The 25,134-nt window shown below is 31.4% G+C and overlaps 4 protein-coding genes across 8 annotated transcripts; 2 read left to right on the plus strand and 2 right to left on the minus strand.

The window, feature by feature from the left end:
- Positions 1-1,158: 1,158 nt before the first annotated feature.
- LOC113860676 (heavy metal-associated isoprenylated plant protein 21-like) lies at positions 1,159-8,087 on the minus strand. 2 transcript variants are annotated; one of them, XM_027493154.1, is made up of 3 exons: positions 8,055-8,087; positions 2,472-2,547; positions 1,159-1,451 (listed from the first exon to the last, which is right to left on the minus strand). In XM_027493154.1, the coding sequence occupies exons 2-3, from the start codon at positions 2,524-2,526 to the stop codon at positions 1,159-1,161; spliced, it is 348 nt and encodes a 115-aa protein (XP_027348955.1). In that variant the 5' UTR covers positions 2,527-2,547; positions 8,055-8,087. The 2 variants fall into 2 exon arrangements, with proteins under 2 accessions (XP_027348955.1, XP_027348954.1); XM_027493153.1 differs by lacking the exon at positions 8,055-8,087 and adding an exon at positions 2,747-2,815.
- LOC113860672 (phenylalanine--tRNA ligase, chloroplastic/mitochondrial) lies at positions 5,401-12,050 on the plus strand. 4 transcript variants are annotated; one of them, XM_027493148.1, is made up of 12 exons: positions 5,401-5,508; positions 6,301-6,352; positions 6,452-6,667; positions 7,141-7,331; positions 7,805-8,011; positions 8,088-8,205; positions 8,835-8,911; positions 9,330-9,509; positions 9,698-9,742; positions 10,331-10,435; positions 11,475-11,588; positions 11,700-12,048. In XM_027493148.1, exons 3-12 carry the CDS (start codon positions 6,460-6,462, stop codon positions 11,748-11,750), a joined length of 1,296 nt encoding a protein of 431 aa, XP_027348949.1. In that variant the 5' UTR covers positions 5,401-5,508; positions 6,301-6,352; positions 6,452-6,459; the 3' UTR covers positions 11,751-12,048. The 4 variants fall into 4 exon arrangements, with proteins under 4 accessions (XP_027348949.1, XP_027348951.1, XP_027348950.1 ...); XM_027493150.1 differs by having other exon boundaries at positions 5,495-5,508; positions 6,304-6,352; positions 6,448-6,667; positions 11,700-12,049; XM_027493149.1 differs by having other exon boundaries at positions 5,496-5,508; positions 6,448-6,667; positions 11,700-12,050.
- On the minus strand, positions 12,019-15,546 carry LOC113860674 (ATP-dependent Clp protease proteolytic subunit 3, chloroplastic). Its single transcript, XM_027493151.1, has 5 exons — positions 15,144-15,546; positions 14,639-14,753; positions 13,919-14,094; positions 12,887-12,982; positions 12,019-12,788 (listed from the first exon to the last, which is right to left on the minus strand). The coding sequence occupies exons 1-5, from the start codon at positions 15,435-15,437 to the stop codon at positions 12,495-12,497; spliced, it is 975 nt and encodes a 324-aa protein (XP_027348952.1). The 5' UTR covers positions 15,438-15,546; the 3' UTR covers positions 12,019-12,494.
- An 836-nt stretch (positions 15,547-16,382) lies between these two features.
- Positions 16,383-18,296, plus strand: LOC113860675. The gene is made up of 2 exons (XM_027493152.1): positions 16,383-16,712; positions 18,058-18,296. The coding sequence occupies exons 1-2, from the start codon at positions 16,457-16,459 to the stop codon at positions 18,210-18,212; spliced, it is 411 nt and encodes a 136-aa protein (XP_027348953.1). The 5' UTR covers positions 16,383-16,456; the 3' UTR covers positions 18,213-18,296.
- The last annotated feature ends 6,838 nt before the right edge of the window (positions 18,297-25,134 follow it).

Genomic DNA, 25,134 nt, shown 5'->3' on the forward strand with positions numbered 1-25,134 from the left:
AATTAATAAACAATATCAATAATGATTTAAGAAAGAAAGAAAAAAGCCTAAAAATTAAATAACTAACTGACAAATCGTAATAAACATTCTTTATTTTTCTTTACTCGTATTCAATTTCATAAAAATTCATTTTCAATGTCAATTAGTTTTTTTTAAATATAATTGATAATTAATAACTTTGAGATATACCTGATCTGTGGCTCCTAATTTGTTCAATTCTCCACTTCCTACAAACTACTAACTACAAACCCTTTTAGGATAAATACATTGATCCATTATTAGATCCATTATTAGATTGTTCAATTCTCAACAATGTGAAATAAAAACTCTCATGTTTTTTCGTTTTTACTTTTTTCACAAAAGTTATAGGTTGTCTTATTCCAAAAGTAAGGAATATCATGTACACCAGTTCAACATAGTTAATAAAATATTAAAATTACTTCTATCAACCATAAATGATAAATAACTGGTCTTTTAAACGTTAATATATGAATTTGCTGATTTCTAATTGATAAAAATACGTTTTAGAAATGAGATTGGTTTCAAACAATCTTTAGTTAAGAGGTGAATACAAACACACAAAATCCCTTATTATATATCGTTCTATAGTTAACTTGACTTATTATCAGAAGTTTCGTTGTTGAACATTAAAAAAATAATATTATATATAACCACTTTTAACATTTACTTATTTTGTTTTGTTAATCTTTCTTACATATACTCAAGAATTAAATAAAATAACACTTTGTTGTCTCACTTTAACGTTGATTCAAACATTAACCTGTTATCAATCATGTCATCTATAGGCTTAACGAAGGAGTTAGGAGTAACAGTGGTCCTTTTACATTGCGTTATTCGATTTGTCTGTGGTAGGCAGCAAGAATCAAATTCCTCCCAACACCTTTCAAAAATGATTTCTGCTATTTTAATATACTTTTTAAAGTTTGATTGCACTCCAGCGTTTTTCATTTTCCACGAAGGTTCAATAATTGATGGCAATTCCGCAAGTTACATTAACAAAAGTAGAAAAGAGTTAGTACATTAATTCATTGACCCTTCTCCATCACACTTGAAGCATCCTCAAGTGTAAGGGAAAAAAGCTGCTTCATCATCTAGACCAAGCTGTAGATCGAGTCTTGTGGGATATGATTGCTTAGATCACATGATGGAGCATGCATTTACGTTATCTTCACTGAAAAAAGACATGAATTTCTCTTCAGTTTCACTCGATGCTGGAAATGTTTGCACGTTTTTAACATAACCCGCTGGTGCCTTTTTATCATAGACTCCTGAAGCATGAGGATTAGCCACCACATATTGTGGAACGTAAGGCCAAAATTCAGCTCTTTTCTTCCCAGTTCTTCTTACCCTCTTCAACACCTTGTTTGGATCAACGCAACCATTCACTGTCACCCTGCTTTGCTTTCGGTTTATCTCCACGGTTTTTACTCCTGTAAAACATGCATGCGTATGGTTAACCTAAAAAAAAATGTTTTGTATAATGATGCATATATTTATAGCATGTTTGGTTTAACTAAACAAGTACTTAACTGTGATTTTGATAATAATTTAGTTTCTTTTTTAATATTAACTTCTTGCAAATCAAATATTCTAAACAGTTAAATTGTTATGTAAAAATATATACATGAATATAAATATTATAGGCATCGATCAACCTACCTTGAGTTAAAATTCAAAGTTTTATTAAAAGAAAGGAATAATAATAATATTAATCGTAATTCAAACCGCTCGATCATAGAAACCAAGATATCATGTCAAAATTAAAATATTTAGTGAAAACATATGAATAGTACTTTTATATTACATCTCTAATATTACTTACACATATATAAACAATTTATATCATATAACTGTGTGACACATAAAGTAATGAATATTGGTCGTGAACATGCAGCTTCCGAAAGCAGTAGGGTTAAATAATATAAAGAAATTTACAGGAAAGTTAATAATCAAAACATTCGGATAGAAAAAGTAGAGGCAGGAAAAGACAACTTATAATGCTGTGAAGTCGAAGTTAATCACTTTAACTTTTATCAGTATTCCACTAATGATCACAATTTACCATGTCATTAGTTTGCTCCAAATGTAGGAATTTTCTCTACCCTCTCATGTATATGGATATATATTCTCCGTTCTCCATTCCTGGGTCAGAAAATGAACTTTCTACTATAACCAAAATATAAAAAATATATATACTAAAAAAGTGTACGTAGAACTATATATAATTCGCTAGGTAAGAGATTGAGCAAGCTGCACCATGCACTCACAAAGTGCATATTTGGAAACTCTGAAACATCACGATAAATTACTTTTTTATGTCAAAGCTATAACTTACAGCGTCAGAATAGATCTGAGTTTGAATGGATTTAACGTTAATCCAAACACATTAAAAATTAATAAGAGAGACGGAGTTAGCTCTTGATCTCTAGTAATGGAACATGGATTGGAACCTTTAATTGTAGCCACTGCATTTCTGACTTTTCGTTCACAGCCATCGCAGTCCATTTTGACTTTGATCTCAACTGTCTAAACAAGAAGACAAATTCAAGTGTGAGGAAGGAATGGTGTGTGATATAGCTAGCTGCTAGCTAGATGAATGAAACTACTAAGGTTTTAGAAAGGCTTCTTTAGATTACGAAGGAAAGAAAGCGTTAAAAAAGGTGTGGGAAAGGAAGAATGGAGTATAAAGGAACATGGAGTTGGTTCTGCTAAAGATGGTACCTACCTGCATTGCTTTGGTCTTTGTGCGTGGAACTGTGCAAAAGTTGGAGATGAGGTAATCAAGTGCCCCCATTTCTTTTCCAGAAAGCAAAGGGCAAAGGCGAGGAGAGTGAGTGAGAGAGAAGATAGGCACAAATCAAATATGAGAGCATAGTGTTTATATAGGAAACTCAAAAGATTCACACAGAAAGAAAGATGAACTTCAAGTGTCTAGAACATTAAGTTATTATAATAAACAGAATTATAATTGAAGTGGACATTACTTACTCATATGCCCATAAAGCTAGGTTGGTGATTTTAGAAAATGAAAGAAATTGGGTCTTGAAAGACTTTACTTTACTGAAAAAATATTTTAAACCTAGATATAATTATAACAAGTGATTTTGTGTCGAAAGTCTTCTCTAACAATTTATGAGTATTTGCTTTCCAACAATCACTGATATACGATACATTATAAAAAGCATTTGATATACTATTAAAAATAATATTCGTAAGTTCTTTTATATTTAAATGTATTTTTAAAATTTGTTTATATAAAAATTAAATTAAAAAATGATATACAATATTGCATATAATATCAGTTTTTAGTAATTCAAACAATCAAACTTGATACATTTAATTCTATCTATATTATTTCGTAAAAAAAGGAACAAAAAATAATTGGTCTTTTTATAAAACATTTTACAGTTTATTATTCTCTTTTAACTTGAGGAATAGGAAAAACTGTGTCCCATTTCTGGCCAGCGCATATCCCCCTGTGATAAACTTTTGTATGCCAAACAAAGTTATTATTAGTATATTTTAAATTGTTTTCATGAAATCGGTAATATTTTTAATTTTCAATAAATTGTGTTAATGAAATTCTAATGTGCCAATAATACCGTTAATAATGAAATAAAAATGTTAAAAAAAAGTGTGAAAAATTTGAGAAATAAATTTAAAACAAAAAAGGATTAAAACTAAAAAAGGCTGGAATTTAAAACCAAAATAGTTACAAGAGGAAAGTAAACGTTGTGTTGACTTAAATTTTTAATTTGGTTACAATTATAACTACAGTCTTACAAGTCAAATTCAGGTACTATGATAAATACACTATTAATTAATTTATATAGTGTATTAGAGCTGTATTGTGAGTCAAATTAGATTTCCAAAGTTAATTATATGATATTTCATCCAATAGGAGAGGAGAATAATTGACCAATCTGTTATGTTCTGTGACCTACCTAAAGTGTAAAGTAGCTATATCTTTCGAACCCTCAAAAAGATGGCAAAAAGAAAAAGCATTATGCAACACCACATACAGAACCACCGTCCAAGTATCAAAATTCCTTGTTGACTTGGAACTTGTTTGTGGTTTTGGTTTTTCTTCTCTCACTATGGCAGGTAGATATTCATTCCTTCTAAGTTTTGGATTTTTTTCTGTCCATTTCCCTTTCTCAACATATGCATTTTCATATGAAGCCAAATTTTAAAACATTAAAGAAAAATAGATTTGTTGCGCACTTTTGTAAGCACATTCTCGAAAACAAACGGTTCAAATAAGAGATACCAATGTCACTTATAGGATTAAACTAACATTATTAATGAGTTTAAGTCATTTGCATCACATAATAAGTCTAAACTTTACTGTTATCATTGTACACAAAAATCTCCACACAGGAACTCATTATTATTGTGGGAAAATAATATAAATGGAACATGTTTCAGCTCTATGCATTGGTTAGCATGTTTACTTGGTTGAAGATATATCCATGCAATGATACGTAAGGAAAGAATATGGAGAGTAAGAATCAACAGATGTATCTTAGACATTGAACTCTAATTTTACTGAGAAAATTCGACTAACATCCATTAGTGCAAGTAATTTTCATGGGAATCTCATTACTAGTTTTCACGAAAACAAAGAATAAAAAATAAAAATGGTGTAACATAAATGGTTGATATAGGTTGGTTTGGACTAAATATGCAAAATGCATTACCATCGGATCAGATCTCAGATTAAAATGTGATGAATCTGATCACTTGGTTCAGTATATATACTATATCTTTCAAGAAATTTCAATATGCAAATTATTATATTTATTTCATCTAAAATTTAGAAAAACAATGCCTATATTTTAATTTTTTTCTTAAAAAATTAAAAGAAATATATAGTTTTTAAAAATAAAATAAATATTCTTTCTCTACACTTCTCCAAATCAATGCTAAGACTTAATAGTAATGATTAAGTTGTCCAAGGTTATGTCTCAGAAATTTTTTATAAATTATAAACTTTATACAAATAACATAATATTCTTAGTTGAAACCACATTATCTAGACTATACAGAATTAATTATCCTAATTTAGTTGCATAATCGTTGTATCATCATCACTTGTTCTGCTGTAGTTTCAAAATTTTTATTTTAAAATTGTTAACTATTTATATTTGAGGACAAAATAGGCTTACAATTTATTTTATATCCATTCTTATTTTCCCCCAATTTTATGAATATTTTGTTTTTCTAATAATTTTTTAAATAATAGAATGCATTAGATTTGACGACCTAATCGTATAAATAATAATAATAAAAAAACTGGATTGATTTGATTTGGGCTGAACAGTGAAAAATATTGAGAGCTTGTGTGGATGAAATAGCATAGCCCATTTATCCTGGAATAAGAAAACGGGTACCCATGGGGCAAAGAATAACCCGATAAAAAACGGGCTCTGAACTATTACTACTCGTTGCACACTGCACCATCCTTCACGGGAAACAGAAAGCACGGTGAGTTTTCTTCTTTAACGCTCCCGTTTTCTGAAACCAATGAGGTTCAGTTGTTGGCAATTTTTTTTTAATTTTAATTTTTAATTGTATTTTCGTTGAAATTTGAAGTTTCTATTCATATAGTGGAAAATTCCTATGCCTATTCAGCTTGCTTAGCTTGTTAATGCTTGTATTTCCTTTTTGGTTTCTCTTTGAGAAAATCCTATTTCTATATATTTTATTTTGTAATATTGACAGTTTCCCTGATATGCTTATGGCTATTTTTCAATTGATGGAAATAGATGAAATGGAGAGTGGAATGAGATGGTATTAGTTGCCAATGTTAGAGTTGCTTAGTATGTGATTGAATGTATTCCATTGCATTCTGGTTCATCCTACAGCTTTATTTTTCTTTCATCAATTTGGGGGTATTGGATGTTATGGAATGAAACCAACTTATTGTTTACTAATTTCCTTCCTGTTCTCTTCACTTCCCAAACAATGAAATGAAAACTTCACCACATTTTATCATATATCTGAACAATGGTATGGCAATTGTATTCCATTCCATTCTATTTCACTCTATTTCAATCCATCCCTTTTCCACTAATCATTAGACATCGATATCCAAACATACAGCTCTAGACTCTGGAAAAAAGAATCATGCGATATTAATAGCAATTAGCACATATTTTTTTACTGAAGATGGAAAAAAAACTTGCCATAAATATTTCAGCAATATGTGTTTTTTTTCGCTGAAGTTATTTTTTAGCAAAGTGATCAGATTGTTCATCTTACCTGATCAAATTTCAGCAGAATTGGGTTATTACTATTTAGCGTCCCATCCAGTCAGACATCAAATACCGTAAGTTAACTTATCAAGGAGATAGTTGCTTGTAAAGTCTTTTTCTGTCTGCTGTCAAGTGCAACGAATATAGCTGGTTAAGGATTTCTACTCAGGTAGTCAGGTGTATGGCAACGGTGATCTCTTCTGTGCATGCCACACTTTCTGCCAGGGCTTCTCTCTTTCGTCAAAGTAATGGCCTAAGAAACTTGACACTGTGCTTGCCTTTCTCATCTTCCACTGCTTCTGTCTATTCTGACAAACTTTCAAGGAAGAAATGGAGGCAGCCAGTTTTCTCTGTCTTGGACCTTGGAGGTGTCAAGATAAGCAGAGAAGGTACTTTGTGTATTTCTTGTTTTTCATCCATATCTGAATGTTTTTTGTCTTATAGATGATATTTTTTTTAGCTGCGAACACACATATTGTGATCCACAGAAAATACTTTGAAGCTTAGGTTAGTATGAAATATAATATCCTCATTTTTTCCATAGTATTGATTTATTTCATTTGAATCACTGACAGATGTTCTATTCAAGAACCAATTGTGTAATAGTTCTATAGGAGAATGTCTGTGAATGTGTCCAATTTGTGCACTTTCTGCATGTGAATGTCATTGAAGTCATTTTATTGAAGTTTTAAATTCTGACATGATTGCTATTGTAGAAGTGACGCGAATGTTTTAGGCGGTGTATAACTTGCTATCCTACATATTTTACTTTGTACTTGCCTTTATGTTTCCAGTGATATTGAGTTGAAAAATGTTCTTTGGTTCATGAAATTGTTGTAATTACTGATTCATGATCTTGTAGATGTGGTGAGGGATGATCCTACAAATAATGTGCCAGACAACATATTTTCGAAACTTGGAGTGCAGCTTCACAGGAGGGATCAACACCCCCTTGGGATACTGAAGAATGCAATATATGAGTATTTTGACACAAATTATTCAAATAAGTTCAACAAATTTGATGATCTTTGTCCCATTGTTTCAGTGAAGGAGGTATGAAAATACGTTGAAGAATTTTATTAGCTGTTGTTAATATTAACTGGTATCTGCAGATTCTTTAATCCTTTTCTTCTGGAAAGTTATATAAGAAAGGAAAAAAGGGATAAAGAAGGAATGCTATTCAAAAGGGATGATTATAGTAACATATTTTGTACATGACTGCATATTTTCGGATGCACTGTCTATATTTGACAGGTTGAAGTTCAAGTTTCACGATCATATTCATGTAAACTAAAATAATTAATTATTGAAACCTCAGTTAAAAGATACTGCTATGTCTTGTCAATGTTACATTTTCAATGAAATAAGAGTAAGTGTGCCTCCACAACTCTGCTCATATAATGCTTATAACCATTGTTGTTCTCCCTTTCATTCTGATTGGTTATGTTGCTTATTGCTTCTTTTTTGTTGATAAGGTGATTTGCTCTTCATGGTAAGGCTTCCTTGTGACAATCTTCTTGTTGCAGAATTTTGATGATGTCTTGGTTCCTGAAGACCATGTAAGTAGGAGCTATAATGATACTTACTACATAGACCCTCAAACTGTTTTAAGGTGCCACACAAGTGCTCATCAGGCAGAATTATTGAGAAGTGGATACACACATTTCCTTGTTACAGGAGATGTTTACCGTAGGGATTCAATTGATTCAACTCATTATCCTGTCTTCCATCAGGTATGTCCGAATTTACTGTGACTGGTTTAATCTAATGATTAACTTTATATAATTTCCTTTTTTTTTTATTATGTAGATGGAAGGCTTTCGGGTTTTTGTTCCTGATGAATGGGAGGCATCTGGAATGGATGCCACATCATTTTCAGCAGCAGACTTAAAGAAATGCCTTGAGGGTCTAGCACGCCATTTATTTGGTATTTCCAAATGGTCAATTCACTCATTTCATTTCAGTTGATGCAATTTGATAATTAATTAGGATTTGTAAAATGAATTAGTAGAAGGAAACAAAGTAATCAATTTAACTTTGGGTAGATACTTCATGTTTATTGCACTTAGTCTTACATTGATAGATTGATAGATGCATTTTCTGTTGTTCACAAGCTGCTAAAAACATTTTTAAAAGATTATGTAGAGGAGAAATTTGGTTTATAACTTTTGACTTAGTGGTTGGGGACTAAAGTTGCAGGAATATCCTCTTTGCTTACAAGGGTAAGATTGCAATATCTGACCTTCCCTGGAACCCACAGTGGTGGGAACCTTAAGACATTGGTTTCCCTCTATGTTACAACTTAGTTTTCCTACCCCCTCAAAAAAAAAAAGTAAAAATAATATATATATATATATACACACTGTCAACAGGAAAGTGAAAAGATTAGATATTTTATGATGATATTCTCATTGTAATACAGAAATGATAAAGTGGTTTCAACATGAAATTAAATTTAGAAAAGGTATCCAATTGTGAATTTGAGATATTCTTTTAAAGCTAAGTATAATTTGTGTAAAATGCTTATTTATGATATTTTCCCTCGTACTGTTGCAGGTGCAGTGGAAATGCGCTGGGTGGATACATATTTCCCATTCACTAATCCATCATTTGAACTTGAAATATATTTCAAGGTATGCTATGCATGATTGTCTCTTTAACATACCTTGTTTATATAATTCCTGATACTAGTTTATGCCTATGAAATCACGGTGTCAGTAAACGTTATCATTTTCAAAATTAGACTGGTGTATGGGGGGTTTTACCTTAGACTTTTTTGGTACACTATAATATAAGGTTGATAGGATGAGGGTTACTTGATGGCCTAGGATAAGTCATCTACCTGGTAAGCTTTTATTTTATTTTGTATTTGTCATGTCAACATATAATTTGTCATCCAATTTCAATTCTTGAAGAAGCAAATTTATTAGTGAATGAACAGCTTTCCACCAGTTATTTATTCTTGTGCTTGTTTTATTTCTTTTCATCCCTCTCCTTTCCTCAATTCAATTTTGTATTGAAATATAATGTTTAATATATCTTTCATACCAGGAAAAGTGGTTGGAGGTTTTGGGATGTGGAGTGACAGAGCAAGAGATTTTGAAAAGTAATGGGAAACCTAATAATGTTGCTTGGGCTTTTGGCTTAGGGTTGGAGAGGTTAGCTATGGTTCTATTTGACATACCTGATATTCGTCTCTTTTGGTCAGATGATGAGCGATTTACATCCCAGGTATTCTTGAATGTTTAACAAACATCCTTCACTGTTGTCTCTTGTTTTTTCCTGGTTGCCATTTGTGACTACAAGAATCGATGCTTTAGTCATCTTGAAAATCACAATATTATGTTATTAATATAATTCCTTTGTGATCTCTTCTCTAACGTGTTACACATGCTTGCTTATTTTGATTATTTACACAGTTCTCCAAGGGCCAATTAGGAGTCAAATTTAAGCCATTTTCAAAGGTAACCTACGTGTGCATCTGTATGCCTACCCTTGGGTGTCTACATTTGTTGTCATTTTTCTGAGTGGATTCATGGCTTGGAATATTCTGTTATTGCCTACAATATATTACTGCAATTGAAAGTTATATGAGAATGATTCATGTGGTTGAAAGTTAAGATAGTCCACATAATTATGTAAAACTCTTTAATATTTCTTATGTTGTTATTTGATGAGAAAATGTGAAGAGTTTTACCGGTCTAAAAAGATACAGCTAGGACTTAGACCTGCATGTGCCCATGGTTTTGATGCTTCACTATGTTAAAGGTGCTGTCATCATCTAATTCAGATATACATAGTTCTTTTAACTAGCATATTTAGAATATATTTTCTGCATTTTAGTTTCGTTCTTGTCAAATGATACTCATCTTATATGTAAATCTCAGAGAAGGTATTTAAATGAACAATTTTATACATATCTTGCGGGAATTATATCTTTTAACTACCGTCTTGCAATTGGTCTTGAGGAATTTATATTTTTTTAGTGTAAGCAGACGGATTAATGAAATCTTGTGAGAGCATTCTAATTCTTTTGTGTTTTTCTTTTGCAGTATCCTCCCTGTTACAAAGACATGAGTTTTTGGATCAATGAATCATTTACTGAAAATAATCTATGTGAACTTGTTAGAGGAATAGCTGGGGATCTTGTAGAAGAGGTATACTTTTGAATAATATGAGCAAAACTTTTTTTGTCATTTTACATTTATTTGGATTTTCAATTTAGCTGCTTTCATAAAGTTCTATGGCAACATAAATGAGGTGAGCTGGTCTTGTGTCGTGGATTGGGGTTGACAATATTTTCATATACTGCAGCATTGGCTTCACAATAAATCATCTTATTACCCCACTTGAATTATAAACCTACTAGAATTATTTAACTAGAAGCTATAACTTCACTTGCCACAACATCCTAATGGGCTAAAATTAATCTAAGACAAACCTCAATTTCATTTTAGGGAATAAGTTGCTAAACCAAAACCAAAGACTAGAAGGGACTTTTGCAATTCCATCTTGTTGGATAAAGTCCATAACACATCTCTTAATTGATTTTAAGCGGGTGGGTGGTGCTTGATTGCATTTGAATCTATCAAATATAAAAGTAGACTTGATAGAACAAGAAAGTGAACTTCTATCAATTTGATCTTGTTAAAACAAAGATCGAAGAAAATAAGTCTGACTGCTTGATTATCACAATCTAGCTTTATTTGTCTAGAGTCAAGACTGTAGTCTGATAATGTTTTTACCTTTGGACTTGATGTAGCAAGAGCATCTTGCTTCTCACTCTTCAGGGAGATCATGTCCAATTAAAACATAAAAATATCATGAATAGGAGTATCTATTTGAAGTAGACTTTTTTCTCAATCAGAATTAACGTAACATTTTGTCAGCATTACCTTAGTCTTCATGTAATAGTCCCTTAGCAGACCTTCCTTAGATTCATGGGATGGAACCACAGCATCCCATTGGGCATACTTCAATATTCACGGTTGACCAATGATGCTTTGAGATTTCTTGTACGTAGCTACTAAGATAAAATCACAAGCTCAAAAGGGAGTTATTATTATTATTTTTTTCTTTCTTTTTTCCTGTCTTAGATTGATCTTTTAGTTGTGAATGGATTATCATGTTCTTCCCTTTTACCAAGAGACACAATAATCTCGGTTCTTTTTTCTGTTTTGCTTCTTGAAATTGCAGGTGCAATTAATAGATAATTTCACCAACAAAAAAGGAATGACCAGCCATTGCTATAGGATTGCATATAGGTCTATGGAACGTTCTCTTACTGATGATGAAATTAACGATCTACAGGTATTTAATATAATTAGAAATACAGGGCAATCATAACTAGTATTGGTTTTATGTTGGCGTCATATTTTGTTTTGAAAGCTACTAACACTTCATATTCCCTTGTCAATGCAGTGGAAAGTAAGGGAACAGGTGCAGAGCAAATTAAATGTTGTCTTGAGATGATCTTTAATATGCTAAAAATTTACAGCTTTGCGGTGCTTGTTCTCAATTTTTTTAATGTACAGATGGTTTACAACCATTAACAGCATCTGAATAACGCTATAGACAGATGTATTATTTAATTTCCGCACAGTGAATATAATACACTACATTGCTAGCAATAGGAATCTGTAGCCTCTTTTTTTCCTTTTGAACGTAACTTTTTCCTGTTTTGAAAAACAAGTAACTTTTATTGTAAGATTGCTGGAGCCCTGCACATGTAATGGGATGTCTCGCAACAATACAAATTGTGTTTTGTTTTTTCCTTCTTTTGTTTACACTGATATGATCTTTGAGTAATATGAAAGAATCCTCATCTGCGGAACAAAGGGCTTATGGACAATTTTTCATTGTCAATAAAGTGCAAAGAAGCCATAAATCAAATGTAGTAGCACGTGTTTCAGTCAGCCCAAACAGTCCAAGCACGAACTATTGCACATAGCTTCCCTTTCTCTTCTATTTCATTAAGCTGACACTCAGGGAACGAGGTTTAATGTATGGAGGAAAAAGAGGAGAATACATTATATTCATCAAGGCATCTAACAATTAAAGTAAGTTTTTGATAACTAATATACAGTCTGGATCTTACATAGAATATGACCCGCTATAACAGTGAAAAAACCCTTTTATCCTTCTGGAGGAGGTGATGAATAGTTAAAGTAAACAGATCTATTGAGCGAAGAAGTAACACAATCCATGTTTCTTAACTCATACAGAAACAGGTGTTTCCCCTTCTTGTTCAGTGCCTTTATCATCATCACTTTTCAGACCTTTATTATACGCATTCTGTAAAAGCCTATGCTCTGAGGGCAAATTTTTTATTGCTTTCCGGCTTCCTTCCACTTTCCATTGTTGCGGTACCTGAGTTTTTGGTGGCGGTGATGCATCTGCAGTTGGTGCCACTAATCCTGGTTTTCCATCATCAATAACATCATCAACTAAACCATATTCTTTAGCTTCCCAAGGATTCATAAAATTATCACGATCAGTGTCCAATTCAACCTGAAAGTAAAAGTAATTAAAGGGGTGAAAAGTATGTATCATATTAGACAACAAACAAATTAGATATTTTGATAAGGAGGTTCCATCTGATATCTAACCTGCTCTACAGGTTTCCCTGTAACTTTTGATAGTATCTTGTTTATCTTAATCTTGTGATATGACATTTCTCTTATACGAATGCTCATTTCTGTAGCCTGTAATAACATTTTACTATTTAGTAATACACAATGGCAAAACTCTGCTCAGAGCCATCAAAAGAAGAACCATCGCATAAGCATACTAAAAGAACTCATCTTACATACAGTAATTGTGTAGCATATCACGCCAGACATTATGAGTTCATAATAGATGGTCAATTTTCGATTACAATTTTCACCAGTTTGATTTCTACAAAATCATTCAGTATACATCAAAGTTGCACCCTTCTAATGCATCTACATGAAAAATAGCACGCCAAGAAAATGACCTTTTAATAACTATCAAGTTGGCTTTTCAACCAAGTCATCACTTTTGAAATTTGCAAGACAAGTTTTTAGAGTTCCATTATAACAAAAAAATGCTAACATATACTCAGGGATAAGTTAAACAACGGAGAACTCATTAGTCCTTGAAATTACTAGTATGCAACTTGCTTGTAATTCAACTGATACATAACATATTGTGAAGGTGGCCAGGTCAGAACAATTAATGACCCACACACTAAAACAAAAATCAGTTGTTAGTTCAGGATGCCAAATGGCTTATTAGCATGTTTAGTGATAAAAGTTTTTTTGTATAAACCGCAGAAGTCTCATTTAGTGGATAGAGAAGGGTGGTTTGGTTATTAGCATAAATACAAATCAAGTAATGTAACCTAATCAGTTTATTAGTTATATTTAAGCAGCATATTTTCTGGGGTTAATTATTTTTCTAAAGATAGATTCTTTCAGTCATTTCATATTGGATTAAGTAAACAAAAGGTGCTACTGCTAGCAGTTAACGGGAATCTTATGCATTCCATATCCTATACTTCTCCAACACATGCTTGAAATCTAAGTGTAAACTTAAGCATGAACATATGAGTGCAAACTTCAGACCTATTTGTAATTGACAACACAAAGTCAGAGAATAAGTTAAGTGAACAGTCTTACTTTTCCACCGGCAGTTCCAAGTGGCTGATGGATCATAACTTTTGAATTTGGCATACAATACCTCTTCCCTTTTGAACCAGCAGCAAGGATAAATGCACCCATGGATGCAGCAAGCCCAAGGCAAATGGTCGACACATCTGCTTTGCATAACTTCATGGCATCATAAATTCCCATTCCTGCATGCAATGACAAAGAAAGTAAGAGCAATTAGCATAATACATGTTTTTCAGATTCATTAAACTGAACAATGTCCCATACTTCACTAATACTAGTTTCCTTTCCTATACTCACAAATTCAATACATTCAATCTCTTATTCAGAGAACATTTCATATACTATAATGAGATTCAAATTTCCACAAATCTGAATTAGCTTGCAAGTTAGAGTGATCAACAATTTCTTGTCTTTATCTGTAAATAGAGTAGGGTATAACACATACCAACAACTCAGTTGTATCTTAATTATATACTTCTTTATGATATGTATAACATAAGAATGCTTCATTCAATGCTCTGTTAGCACTTAGCAGAGTGTCTGTCACCACAAGCAACAAATCAGTGAAATCACTGATTTGAGCTACCAAAGCCCAAAAGATCGTGTTTGGTATTAAGAAAGTTAACATCTCTGCACAACCAACTCCAAAATTAAACTCAAGAGTCAGGCGCATCTGCAAGTCAAGTGGATAAGAACAAAACAATGAACAAAACCTTGTTTACATACCTGCAGTAACAGAACCGCCAGGTGAATTTATAAATAACTTGATATCCTTCTTTGAGTCTTCAGCATCCAAAAACAAAAGCTGACTAATGATAAAATCTGCAGTCATATCATCCACCTGATCAAACAAACCAATTCACAAACACACCATCAGACACCATCTCTTCAGCTGCATTTCCTCGTCCCTGTTTGTTCATTCTTTCTATAGTTGATGGGAAAAATCCCACGGTTCAGAATGAACCCACATTAACAACCAACAAATTTCCCAAAATCAACAGCCCCAAACAACATCTCTCCAGTAATTCAACACTATCATGTTAATTTTCCTCTTTTTTTTTTTTTTTTCTGTTTGTTAATTTTTCTGTTATTGTGGGCATGCTTCAGATGAACCCACATGAACAAGTTTGCAAATTTCCCAAAATAACATAATCACAAGGATAAAGTGTACTCATAAAATAAAGAAACAACGAAGAGAGAGAGAGAGAGAGAGAGAGAGAGGAGAGAGAACCTGAGAGCCCAAAAAGATAATCCTCTGACGGAGAAGCATATTGGTGGTGTCGAGCTCTTCGAACGAGGGAAGCCATGGAGAAGCGGTTGATGCAGAAAAATCATCGTTGGAAGCGAGCCAGTTAGAGGACAAGGTTTGTCTTGAGGCGTTAACGAGGAACAAGGGTTTCGTTATTCTGCTTTTATTCGAAGCTGTGAGAATGGGAATTTGAGAGTGGAAAATGCCATTCTTCAATTTCAACTTGAAGCTTAGGGGCATAAACGATGTTATTGTTGAGGCTAAACTCAGCTCCATCTCTTCTCTTCTCTGCTCTCTCCAACTGCTGTGGTCAGTGACCCTTTCCTTTGATGAAATTGGGTTTAGATTTGGACTCAAATCTTAGAACTTGACCCAATTACTACATATCGAAGCCTTTTTGGTAAAACTCATGCTTATACTTGCCCAAACTTTTTTGGTATTGTCGAGTTTGAATTTTTCTTTAAATGAATAGTACCCACTTATACTTTTTCCTTTTTTTAATGTAAGTATTCTCTCACCTATAATAGAAATATTCTTTTTATTATTATTATTTTCATAAGTTTCTTTATTGTAATTTTTTTGTTGTTTCAAAAATCAAAATCTTGAGAAAAAAAATTTCAATCACAAAAATAAGTTGGAAAAAAAATGTCTTTTGAAACTACTTTACCTGATGATTGAAAAAGATGACATTGAACCTTAGTAATATATTTTCTTAATGAAATTTCATATTAATTAAGATGGTATGCAATTGTTTTCAATAATAAAAGAAAAGCTAATTTGATTAAGGTGATTTTGTATTCTTTACAAATAGCAGATATTACTTAGCTTTGACATTGAAGTGCACAATCAAGTGTAAACTTTTTTTTTCTTCTTATAATCAAATTTGATGATTATCAATCATTTTACATTAATAATTTCCAATAAAAAAAATTTCAAATCGGGGCTAATAAAGTTTTAATGTTTCATGAAATAAATATTTTTTAACGATTAAATAAATTATATTATTTTTAATTGATAATATTATATATTATTATTTATTTCGTATTTGTTTATATATTTTTAATATAAAAATATTCTTCAAAATCACTATAAATTTTTTATCATCTCATTTTGATATTTATGCAAACATTTCGTTTGATTAATTTTCTTTCAGTTTAATAAATAGGTTGAGGTAATACAAAATCATTATTAATTCTTACATTCATTCTGTTCACAATGAAAACATGAAGAGAATCCAAACCAAAAAGCAGAGTGAAAAGTAACAAAACAATTCTTATCCGTTTTCTCATAGCTCCATGGCTCTTTCCTTTTCTCACCATTTTCTTCTTCATGGGAACAAAACCCTTTCAGCTCTGCAATCTCAAAGCATAACTTTATCAAAGCCCAACAACACACACACATACACATTTTTGCATCAATTCCCATATATTCGGTGTTGCTCAAGCCACAAAACCAACATCAACCTCAAAACTTGTAAGAATTGCAAAACCCAATTCGACCCTGCACTCAATCACCCTCTTGCTTGTCGATTTCACACTGCCCATTTTGGAGGTACCCCACTTCGATTCTCTCTAGTTCATATGTAATTTATGTCATCGACTATGCAAAATTATGTGCTTTTTTTTTTTTTTTGGGGGGGGGGGGGTGTTAAATTTTCCATTTTTAGACGCAGAATGTAGATATTGAAGAATATATAAAAGTGGGTTTAGTTGAATTGAAATGGCCTATTTGTAGATATTCTAATTTGCAAAGTAATGTCCCAAGTTTATATATTTCCTCTCTCCTTAATCTCATCAAAATTACAAAGGAACTCGAGGAATCTTCTGATGTCATTAGAATTCTTCCAAAGATCTCAAATGATATAATTAGATCCCTGGCAAAAAAACTTGGATTATTGCTAGGTTAATTGGCCCCAATTTAGATAAGATAAAAGACCAAGTTAATTTATCTGAACATAGTTTTCTTTCTTTTTTGCTTTTTCAATTCTGCGACTTCATTGAGGTTGTTACTTGTCCTGGCTGACAAAAGTGTACTAAACTTATAAATGTGGTTCTCTTTAATTTTTTACTTCTGAACCTGAGATCAAGTACATGTATGTAGTTTAAAAACCAATATGAATTGTTTTTCACAACGCACGACTACTTCATTTTTATATCCAAGATTATGTTATGACTGAAGAACTCTTTTCAAGTTTCAACGGCTAAAAAAATTGAGTTAGTAATATAGTTGAGACTTGAGAGGTATAGAAGGGCTTCCACTAGTTCATTGGTTATCATGGTGCATATAAGCCACATCTATCTTCTAACCCTTTTTAAAGCTATCACAATATCTTTACTAGTTCACTTTTTTCTGAGAAATAAGCAAACATATTATATATATAAATTCAATACTGTGGCGAATGAGAGCTAAAATTTTTCGAAGCTTGTGCTATAGGGCAGCATATTTGTATTTTGTGCTGACAAAGCTTGAATAGTAATACATGAAATTGGTGAACATTCATGAAGGAGAGCTTCTGATATTAGAACTCATGCCTTATCAAGCCTGTGATTTCACTTTCACTCTTAAAATTGTATTTTCTGCAGCTACAAATGCTAGCCACAATAACATGAATTGTTGTACTGGTACAGAGCCATATTGAGTGTTTAGAAAAAGGAAGTTAAACTATTAGTAAATCTGAGGTTAAAGAAGGATCTGTTATGAAAAGGCTAAGACCTCAAGCTCGTGTATGGGGTTATGGAATTAGAAGGCTCATTTGTCATATAAGTATTTTAGTTAAAGGTTTAGTCTAAAGTAGAATCAAATCATGTGCATTTTGATATCATGTTATTTATTTGCATTACTATTTAGATTTAAGTTGGCCTTGATTCACATCACTTAGTATCTTCCTCCACCACAGGAGAAACCAAGAGAAAGTTTGAGAGTGTGTATGAAGGGGGAACCATGAATACTCCTGACTCTGGTAAAGTTTTTCAGTATTGGCATTGCTGTGGTTCTGAATATCCATTTGATCCTGGTTGCACCGCTGCTCCTCATACCTCATATGATGATTGATGTTGATGTCATTCATGATTCATCATCCATGAATCTGAGGTTCACTTCTTCCATTTGGGATTCTTTTAACTATATACATAATTTCCAAACACTTGTACAAAAATGACTGATTCCTTAAATAATTTCTGATACTTTAAATGTCTTCCAAATGCAATTCAAGCATGTGAGACACATCTAATATGTTACCCTTGAGGCAACATTGAATCTTTAAATCGTGGCAACAACATCAATGGCTTAAGGGAAGAGTTTATTTGCACTAATAATTTCAATAATTCAGAAAAAAAAATGAATTATTGTCTTTTGTGCCATTTCTAATGCTCCAAAAATAGTGATAATTTTATTTTTTTTATGATTATGTCCCAAAACTTAGCAGCAACGATGATGGGAACAAATATCCAATCCTCCAACTTGAATTTAAAGTGAGGTCGGAAGCAATATCCAGCTCTTGGGGCAAACCCCTCACAACACACTTCAAATTTAATCTCTGTGTGTTTTTTTACTTTTTAAATATATAGTTTTTTTAATTTTCTCTTCAATTTTTTTTAAAATTATATCTTTAATTTATATCTGACTAATAAAATAGAATATTCATTATTAATAATTAAAACATCTCCTATTATATATTATTTCTTAAAATACACAATTTAACTATTATTTAATAATAATAATGAAATTATTTTTTTATCTCTTTTATATTGATATTTATGTTTATAAATATAATTTAAATTTTAAAAAAATATATAATGCAACAAAAAACTATGGAAGGGAAAAATTGACATAAAAAAATTTTAAAGATAAGAAGTTGACGAATTAATGGTGAGGAGAATACAGGTCGGATTTTAGCATATTCATACTGTAAAGACAGGTTAGTGTTAACAACTTACCATAAACTATTACGTTATTAAACTAATAAATATATCCAACATTATATGATTTTTTTTAATTTAAGTAAAATATTTAAAATTATGAGAGAAATATGTATACTTAATTTAAATAAATAAGTGGAAAAAGTAATTTAGATTCAAGAGAAAAATAATAAATTTAAAAAAGAAATAATTTAAAACTAAGGTTTGATGGAGAAAACTTAACTAAAAAAACTTTGAAAATAGTTAATAATTTGAGAATTTTACAAATTTAAAAAAAATAGGAGCTAGTGCAATCATGTTTCACAGATAAAAAGAAAGTGTAATATGAGATGTCGTCACATTTGAGATGAGTATTCTGATTGATAACAAAGGAATTAATATGTTAACGAATATTTTAATGTTTATTTTGAATTAAGAAGCTTAGAAGAAAAAGGAAGGAAGAGGAAAGAAGAGTTAACTTTTATTTTTCAAATTAAAAAAAATATTCGAAGGTTATATAAGAGAATATTTCATTTTATATATGTTATTTTAAATAAATCTGACTAGGTAACCTGTCAAGCTAAAGTGTATTTTTTTCTTCATTCATGATTCTTATTCTAAACACAATTTTAAAATTTGATACTTTTCTTTTGTCTTTTTTGAGGAAGGTTCTATTTTAACATGGTCATAATATTTTCGTATAAATTTAAATTAATTACAAATGTTTAACAACTAACTCAAGAAATACACTTATATGGACAACATAGCAAAACTACCAATCTCTCTCTCGCTTTGGACTTTAGGGTGGTCGGTTCAGGCAATTTCAGGATAAGGTTTCTACTACAAATTTTATTAATTCTAATTTTATTATTTAATTATTAAATTACTAATACACTATTTGATATGATATAAAATCATTTTCATCTCTCGTTTATTTCTTTTTATCTTTTCATATATATGCATTTCAAAAATACCCTCTAAAAACATATTCTTTTCATTGATCAATTACAGAGATATCTCTATTTTATAAATGAATTTTCCTTTAATAATGTATCTGATACGTAGCGGGGTCCACCAAACCAAAAGGAAACAATATTTTCCTGCATGGAGCCAACAATTTCAGCACTTCAAAATTTATTTCCTTAGTAATTACTCAATCAGCATCTGTTTCTGTTTGTTAAAGTCTAATATATATAGTCATGATCACCAAATTGTTCAGGTTGAGCATTGGTTTCTTTTGTTGACTTCAATAAGCAACGTATACTAACTGATACAATGGACGCGGCACATACGCGTAGCTGCATAGTATTTTTGCTGTACATAAATATTCCAATGATAACATGTCACGCTTAACACGGTTAACTTGATCATCGTTATGTAATCTATTGTTGAATCCTTTGTATACTATATATAAGTTTATATCATCAATCATCATTGCTTGCCAACAACCCATTCTAACAACATTGCTAGAGCTACTCACACCCTAAACTTATTAGCATATAAAAATAATTAATAGAGGTGTTAAGCTTCTTAACTATCAATGGAGGCGACAAATTTTGGATGGTGCAAGTGCAAGCTTTCATGGAGCCAAGTTTCCAAGAATCAAACGAGCCATAGATCACATGGGGGTATGGTTAGAATGAGGTGCAAAGTTGGTGATCATGAAGATCGTTGGGGGAGTTCGGTAGATGAGAACATGATAGTTCTACGTTTGCGTGTAAAGGAGATGAAGATGTTGGAGGCGAATCAAGAAGCTCCTTCGAATTGGATGGAGTGGGAGAAGCAATATTATGCTTATTATGATAAAGATGTTTTTGAAGCAATGCAGTTATTGCAATCTTATTTGATGGGCCTTAGACCAAGTGCTGCATTAGGGATGTTAGTCCTTGTAGCTTTGAGTGTGATGATATGTTCAGGGGTGGGTTTGTTTCATGCTATGAAGATAGCAAAGTACCTCTTATCTTGCTTTGGTTCAAGGTGAGAGATAGATAGAAGGGGTTTAGTTGCTACCAATATATGGTTGGAATTGCTTGCTAGATTCCAAATCAAATAAATCAAGAAAGTTGAATGTACTCATATATAAGAATTTCAAATTTGCTCTTTAGGTTTGTTATAAGATATATTATCTTTCTGGTATATGAGATACTGTTAAATCACGGCATTTCATTTATTTTGCTCAAATGGATAAGTTTTACAAGAGACTATATATAAGATTAACATTGGATGGAAAAATTTTGTTGTGCTATTTAAAAATAAATAAATGAACATTAGGGGAAGGGTAGATCACTAAATGAGTATTGAGTCCAGTTTATGTCAAAGATATATAACTTAATTTTGTCAATTTATTAAGAATTTTAAAAAAATATCTTGTTACATGTACTAATAACAACTAGAGCTAGTGAACTCCCTATCATCTACCATGAGATCAAAGGAGGCTGAATGAACACTTGCAAGGCCAATAGGCAACTTCTGGGGTATGCTCCCCAAATGATGCTCCCCAAATGATCAGTGATCTTATATATATATATATATCCCCCTCTCTCTTTTAAGCATGATTGAACCAAATCAAGACTGAAATTCCTGAATTATAGCTACAATGTTCTGATCACACATTCTACATCAAATCGCAATCTGTAAGTATACAAGTTGGCAGGTTTGCAAATTTCATGCCTTAGAGATGGCAAAGAGCCTCCAATTTTGCTTGGGTTCAAGTTTGCGTTAGAATTTCAAGAGCCAGAATGTTTCTCAACCTATGGCATGCATACAAATAAAAGAGTATTTCATATTTGACATTAAAAGAGAGGTCAGGCCGTGTCCATCATTCCCTGTGGGAATATAATTCATGAAGCCGAATTTTGTTATGCAGTGAAGTTTGACGTGAAAGAAATTGTCGATGCATCTAAATATTCAAATCATCATCACTCATCATTAGCCGCCTATTACCATCTTAGAAAAATTGAGTTGCGGATCATATATATTTACAACTCCGGCCAGATCATATATAAAAAAAGACTAAAAATATATTTTATTAAAAATTATAACTTTTAATATTACTAATATATTAAATCGTTGAATATTCTATAATCTTTAATAACAGCCGTATATTAAAAAAATCGGCGGATACTTTTGGGCACGGGTGACCCACGCGCCGTCTTTGCTTGGGATTACATGAAAAATATGACAATCGAGTTCACGTAATTTGCACAGTTAATTTAATTGCATCTCTCATAAGTATATATCACCCTTTCTCACATTTCACTCACCCCATTGATCCTTGTCTTTAATTTCTTTCTTATTTATTAAGAATGGAGGCTTCACATCTTTCATCTTGTAAGCTTTCATGGAGATCTATGCAATGTAGAAGAAGGAGCCATAATAGCAGAATTGTGAGAGCAAGTAGTAGAGAAAACAATGGAAGAGATTACATGGGTAGATTAGTGGATGAGAACATGATAGTGCTGCGATTGCGTATAAGGGAGATGAAGATGTTAGAGATGAATCAACAAGACCCACCTTCTAATTGGATGGATTGGGAGAAGCAGTGTTATGATCGTTATGATGAAGATATTTGTAATGCAATTGGGTTGTTGCAGGGTTATTTGATGGGGATTAGACCAAGTATTGCTTTAGGGATGGTAACATTGGTAGCTTTGAGTGTTCCACTGTCTGTTGCAATGATCTTGTTTCGTGCCCTGAAAATTGGGATGAACATCTTTATCTAACTTTGGTTTATGCTAAGATAGAATAATCGTGTTGCAAGGACAAGTTTTGAGTTTTTTATGTGTATGGCATCCAATTAGGTTGGGTTTGTTAATAAGAATCTTGGTAGAATATATCGTTACTAGACCCAGTTGAAATGAAGTGAATAAAGCACTACTTTTGATTCTTGAATCCAAAAATGATCAATGTTAAAGTATATGTGAGAAAAGTTTTGATTTACTTTACTTTTCTATATATAAATACTTTTGATAAATTAATTTAAATTGGACCTTAAAATATGTTATCTCAGATATTCTAAGGATCCAAGAAGGATTACATGATCAAATTTGAACTAAAAGCAGAGTTAAATATCTATGTTTTATTTTGTTGATAGTTGTGACTTATGTATTAATTTAAGGGATGAAAATTTATAACCAATCATGTAAGTAATAGAATTCAATTTTAATTTGAGAGGATGAAATGGAAACTGGTTTAGGCGCCATTACCATAGAAATAGGATAAATTATACTTTTTTTGTGATTTCATGGTTTTTAATTTATCCCTTTATATATATATATTTTCTATCAATAAACTCTCTTATGAGAGATAAAGTAATTAATACAAAAAGGTAGCACCACATAAAAGTAAAATGACATAAAAAAGTGTAAAAATTTTAATGACAAAAAAAAATATAAAAATAAATTATAAAAGGTGAAACTTTCACTGTATAATAAAGTATAATTTGACGAAATAAATACTTTTTAATATCAAATGTTCACCAACTTAATCGTTTGATTCAAATAACCAACATCACCACCAAGAAAAGATTTTGCTGTCGTTATAATTTGCTCAAAGTTTTCCCGCTTCATATTATATATTTGATGCTACAATCCTCTAATTGAAATTTAACGTACATACTAATAAAAAATTTGTTAGTCATAATTAGACTTATTATTCTCACTAGCATTTTTCTAAGAAATTAATTTATTAATATAAATATTATAAAATTATATTAAAAGTATACATCAACTGTGAACATGTCAATTTCTTACATCAATAAATTGTCTATTAAATAACAGGTAAACAGTTAAAGAAAGTATATAAAATACCAATATTTGAAAAGATAACTTAAAATAATCTTTAGAAAAGTTGGCGACAAACTTAATTAATTAACCTGGTTTTGTTCTTCGCCAGCATACGATGTACCTCGAGTTATTTGCTGTTGAGGCACATGAAAACTCAATTTTGAAGTTGAAAATTGGCCCTACATGATCCCATTTCATTGAAAATATTGTGTTCGACAATACTATGTATATTCTCTGGAGCAATTGCGGCTTGTAATCAATAGAAATTTGATCAGAAATTAAGTTACCCTTGTGAAAATATTTACTTGTCTTTTTGAAGTTAAGTTAATATAGGCCAAGACAATGAATCTCATTAAAGTCATGTTTTAAGCAGTTCTAATGCAAAATCAATATCTAATTTGGGTCACTTCAGGACAAAACTAGCCTAACACAATAGTCAAAAGTGTGTCACTTTCCTTTGTCTGCACCTATTTCTTCATTCTTCAAATTTTCAAAACCTTGGGTGCCATGATTTGGCTTTTTTTACTGATCTTTGTTGATTCATGAATCATACTGTGTAATATGCTTTTCATTTCCAATGGAAAGTGACTCAAAGAAGCATCTATGCCACGGTACAGCTTTTTATTTTTATTTTTCAAAAGAAAGACTTTCATCTTTACTTGTTGACAAAAATAAAATACACTTTAAAATTATTTATTAAAAAATATTAAAAAAATTCATTTACTTGTCTAGGATGTCAAGCACATAATATATATCACTCCTAAAGTGAACAATTTTTTTAAAAAAGTATCGCCAGAATTGATAGGTGGCAAAAACTATCTCAAATAGATAAATAGTTTTACTTTGATATTTTTTAGTAAATTTTCAAATCATTCCCATTGAGATTTAAGAATTTACAAGAACATTTCTTATTGTCTAACTCTTGAGTCTAAATAATAACATACTCACGCAAACCTAGAAAAGAGAAAGGCAAAGGCAAATTGATGGGAAGGTTTGACCAATAGAACATTTGGACAAGCATCTATTTAAAAAATTGGATATTCCAATTTCAAAGATCATCTTTGTTAGGGAATTTCAAGATTCATATACTTGGTCTAAGATGAACATTTTATTTGAATTGAAGATTGGCTAACAGTATACCTTCCTTGTGTGCGTGGAAGTTCCTTTCTTCCCTTATCTCTTGTGAAACGTACCACCTTAGGCAAACATAAATAAATAAATCAAATCAAATTTATAAAGCAAAGATGAAATTGATTTACTTACATTGTGATTGTAATCTCTGAAGATAAATGC

The sequence above is a fragment of the Abrus precatorius genome, unplaced genomic scaffold (assembly GCF_003935025.1).
Source record: "Abrus precatorius isolate BTA unplaced genomic scaffold, Abrus_2018 Scaffold3, whole genome shotgun sequence".
NCBI lineage: Eukaryota > Viridiplantae > Streptophyta > Magnoliopsida > Fabales > Fabaceae > Abrus > Abrus precatorius.

Excerpts from the sequence above, each read along its gene's own strand:
- LOC113860676 (XM_027493153.1), bottom strand. The coding sequence starts at position 2,815 with ATGGGGGCACTTGATTACCTCATCTCCAACTTTTGCACAGTTCCACGC. Across the intron at positions 2,548-2,746 it reads CAAAGACCAAAGCAATGCAG|ACAGTTGAGATCAAAGTCAA; the intron begins GTAGGTACCATC and ends CTTCTTGTTTAG. Across the intron at positions 1,452-2,471 it reads TGCAGTGGCTACAATTAAAG|GAGTAAAAACCGTGGAGATA; the intron begins GTTCCAATCCAT and ends CATGTTTTACAG.
- LOC113860672 (XM_027493147.1), top strand. Across the intron at positions 7,332-7,804 it reads CCATTGTTTCAGTGAAGGAG|AATTTTGATGATGTCTTGGT; the intron begins GTATGAAAATAC and ends TTCTTGTTGCAG. Across the intron at positions 8,206-8,834 it reads TCTAGCACGCCATTTATTTG|GTGCAGTGGAAATGCGCTGG; the intron begins GTATTTCCAAAT and ends GTACTGTTGCAG.
- LOC113860674 (XM_027493151.1), bottom strand. The coding sequence starts at position 15,437 with ATGGAGCTGAGTTTAGCCTCAACAATAACATCGTTTATGCCCCTAAGC. Across the intron at positions 14,095-14,638 it reads TGGCGGTTCTGTTACTGCAG|GAATGGGAATTTATGATGCC; the intron begins GTATGTAAACAA and ends CATTGCATGCAG. Across the intron at positions 12,789-12,886 it reads CAGGGAAACCTGTAGAGCAG|GTTGAATTGGACACTGATCG; the intron begins GTTAGATATCAG and ends TTTTACTTTCAG.
- LOC113860675 (XM_027493152.1), top strand. The coding sequence starts at position 16,457 with ATGGCTCTTTCCTTTTCTCACCATTTTCTTCTTCATGGGAACAAAACC. Across the intron at positions 16,713-18,057 it reads TCACACTGCCCATTTTGGAG|GAGAAACCAAGAGAAAGTTT; the intron begins GTACCCCACTTC and ends CCTCCACCACAG.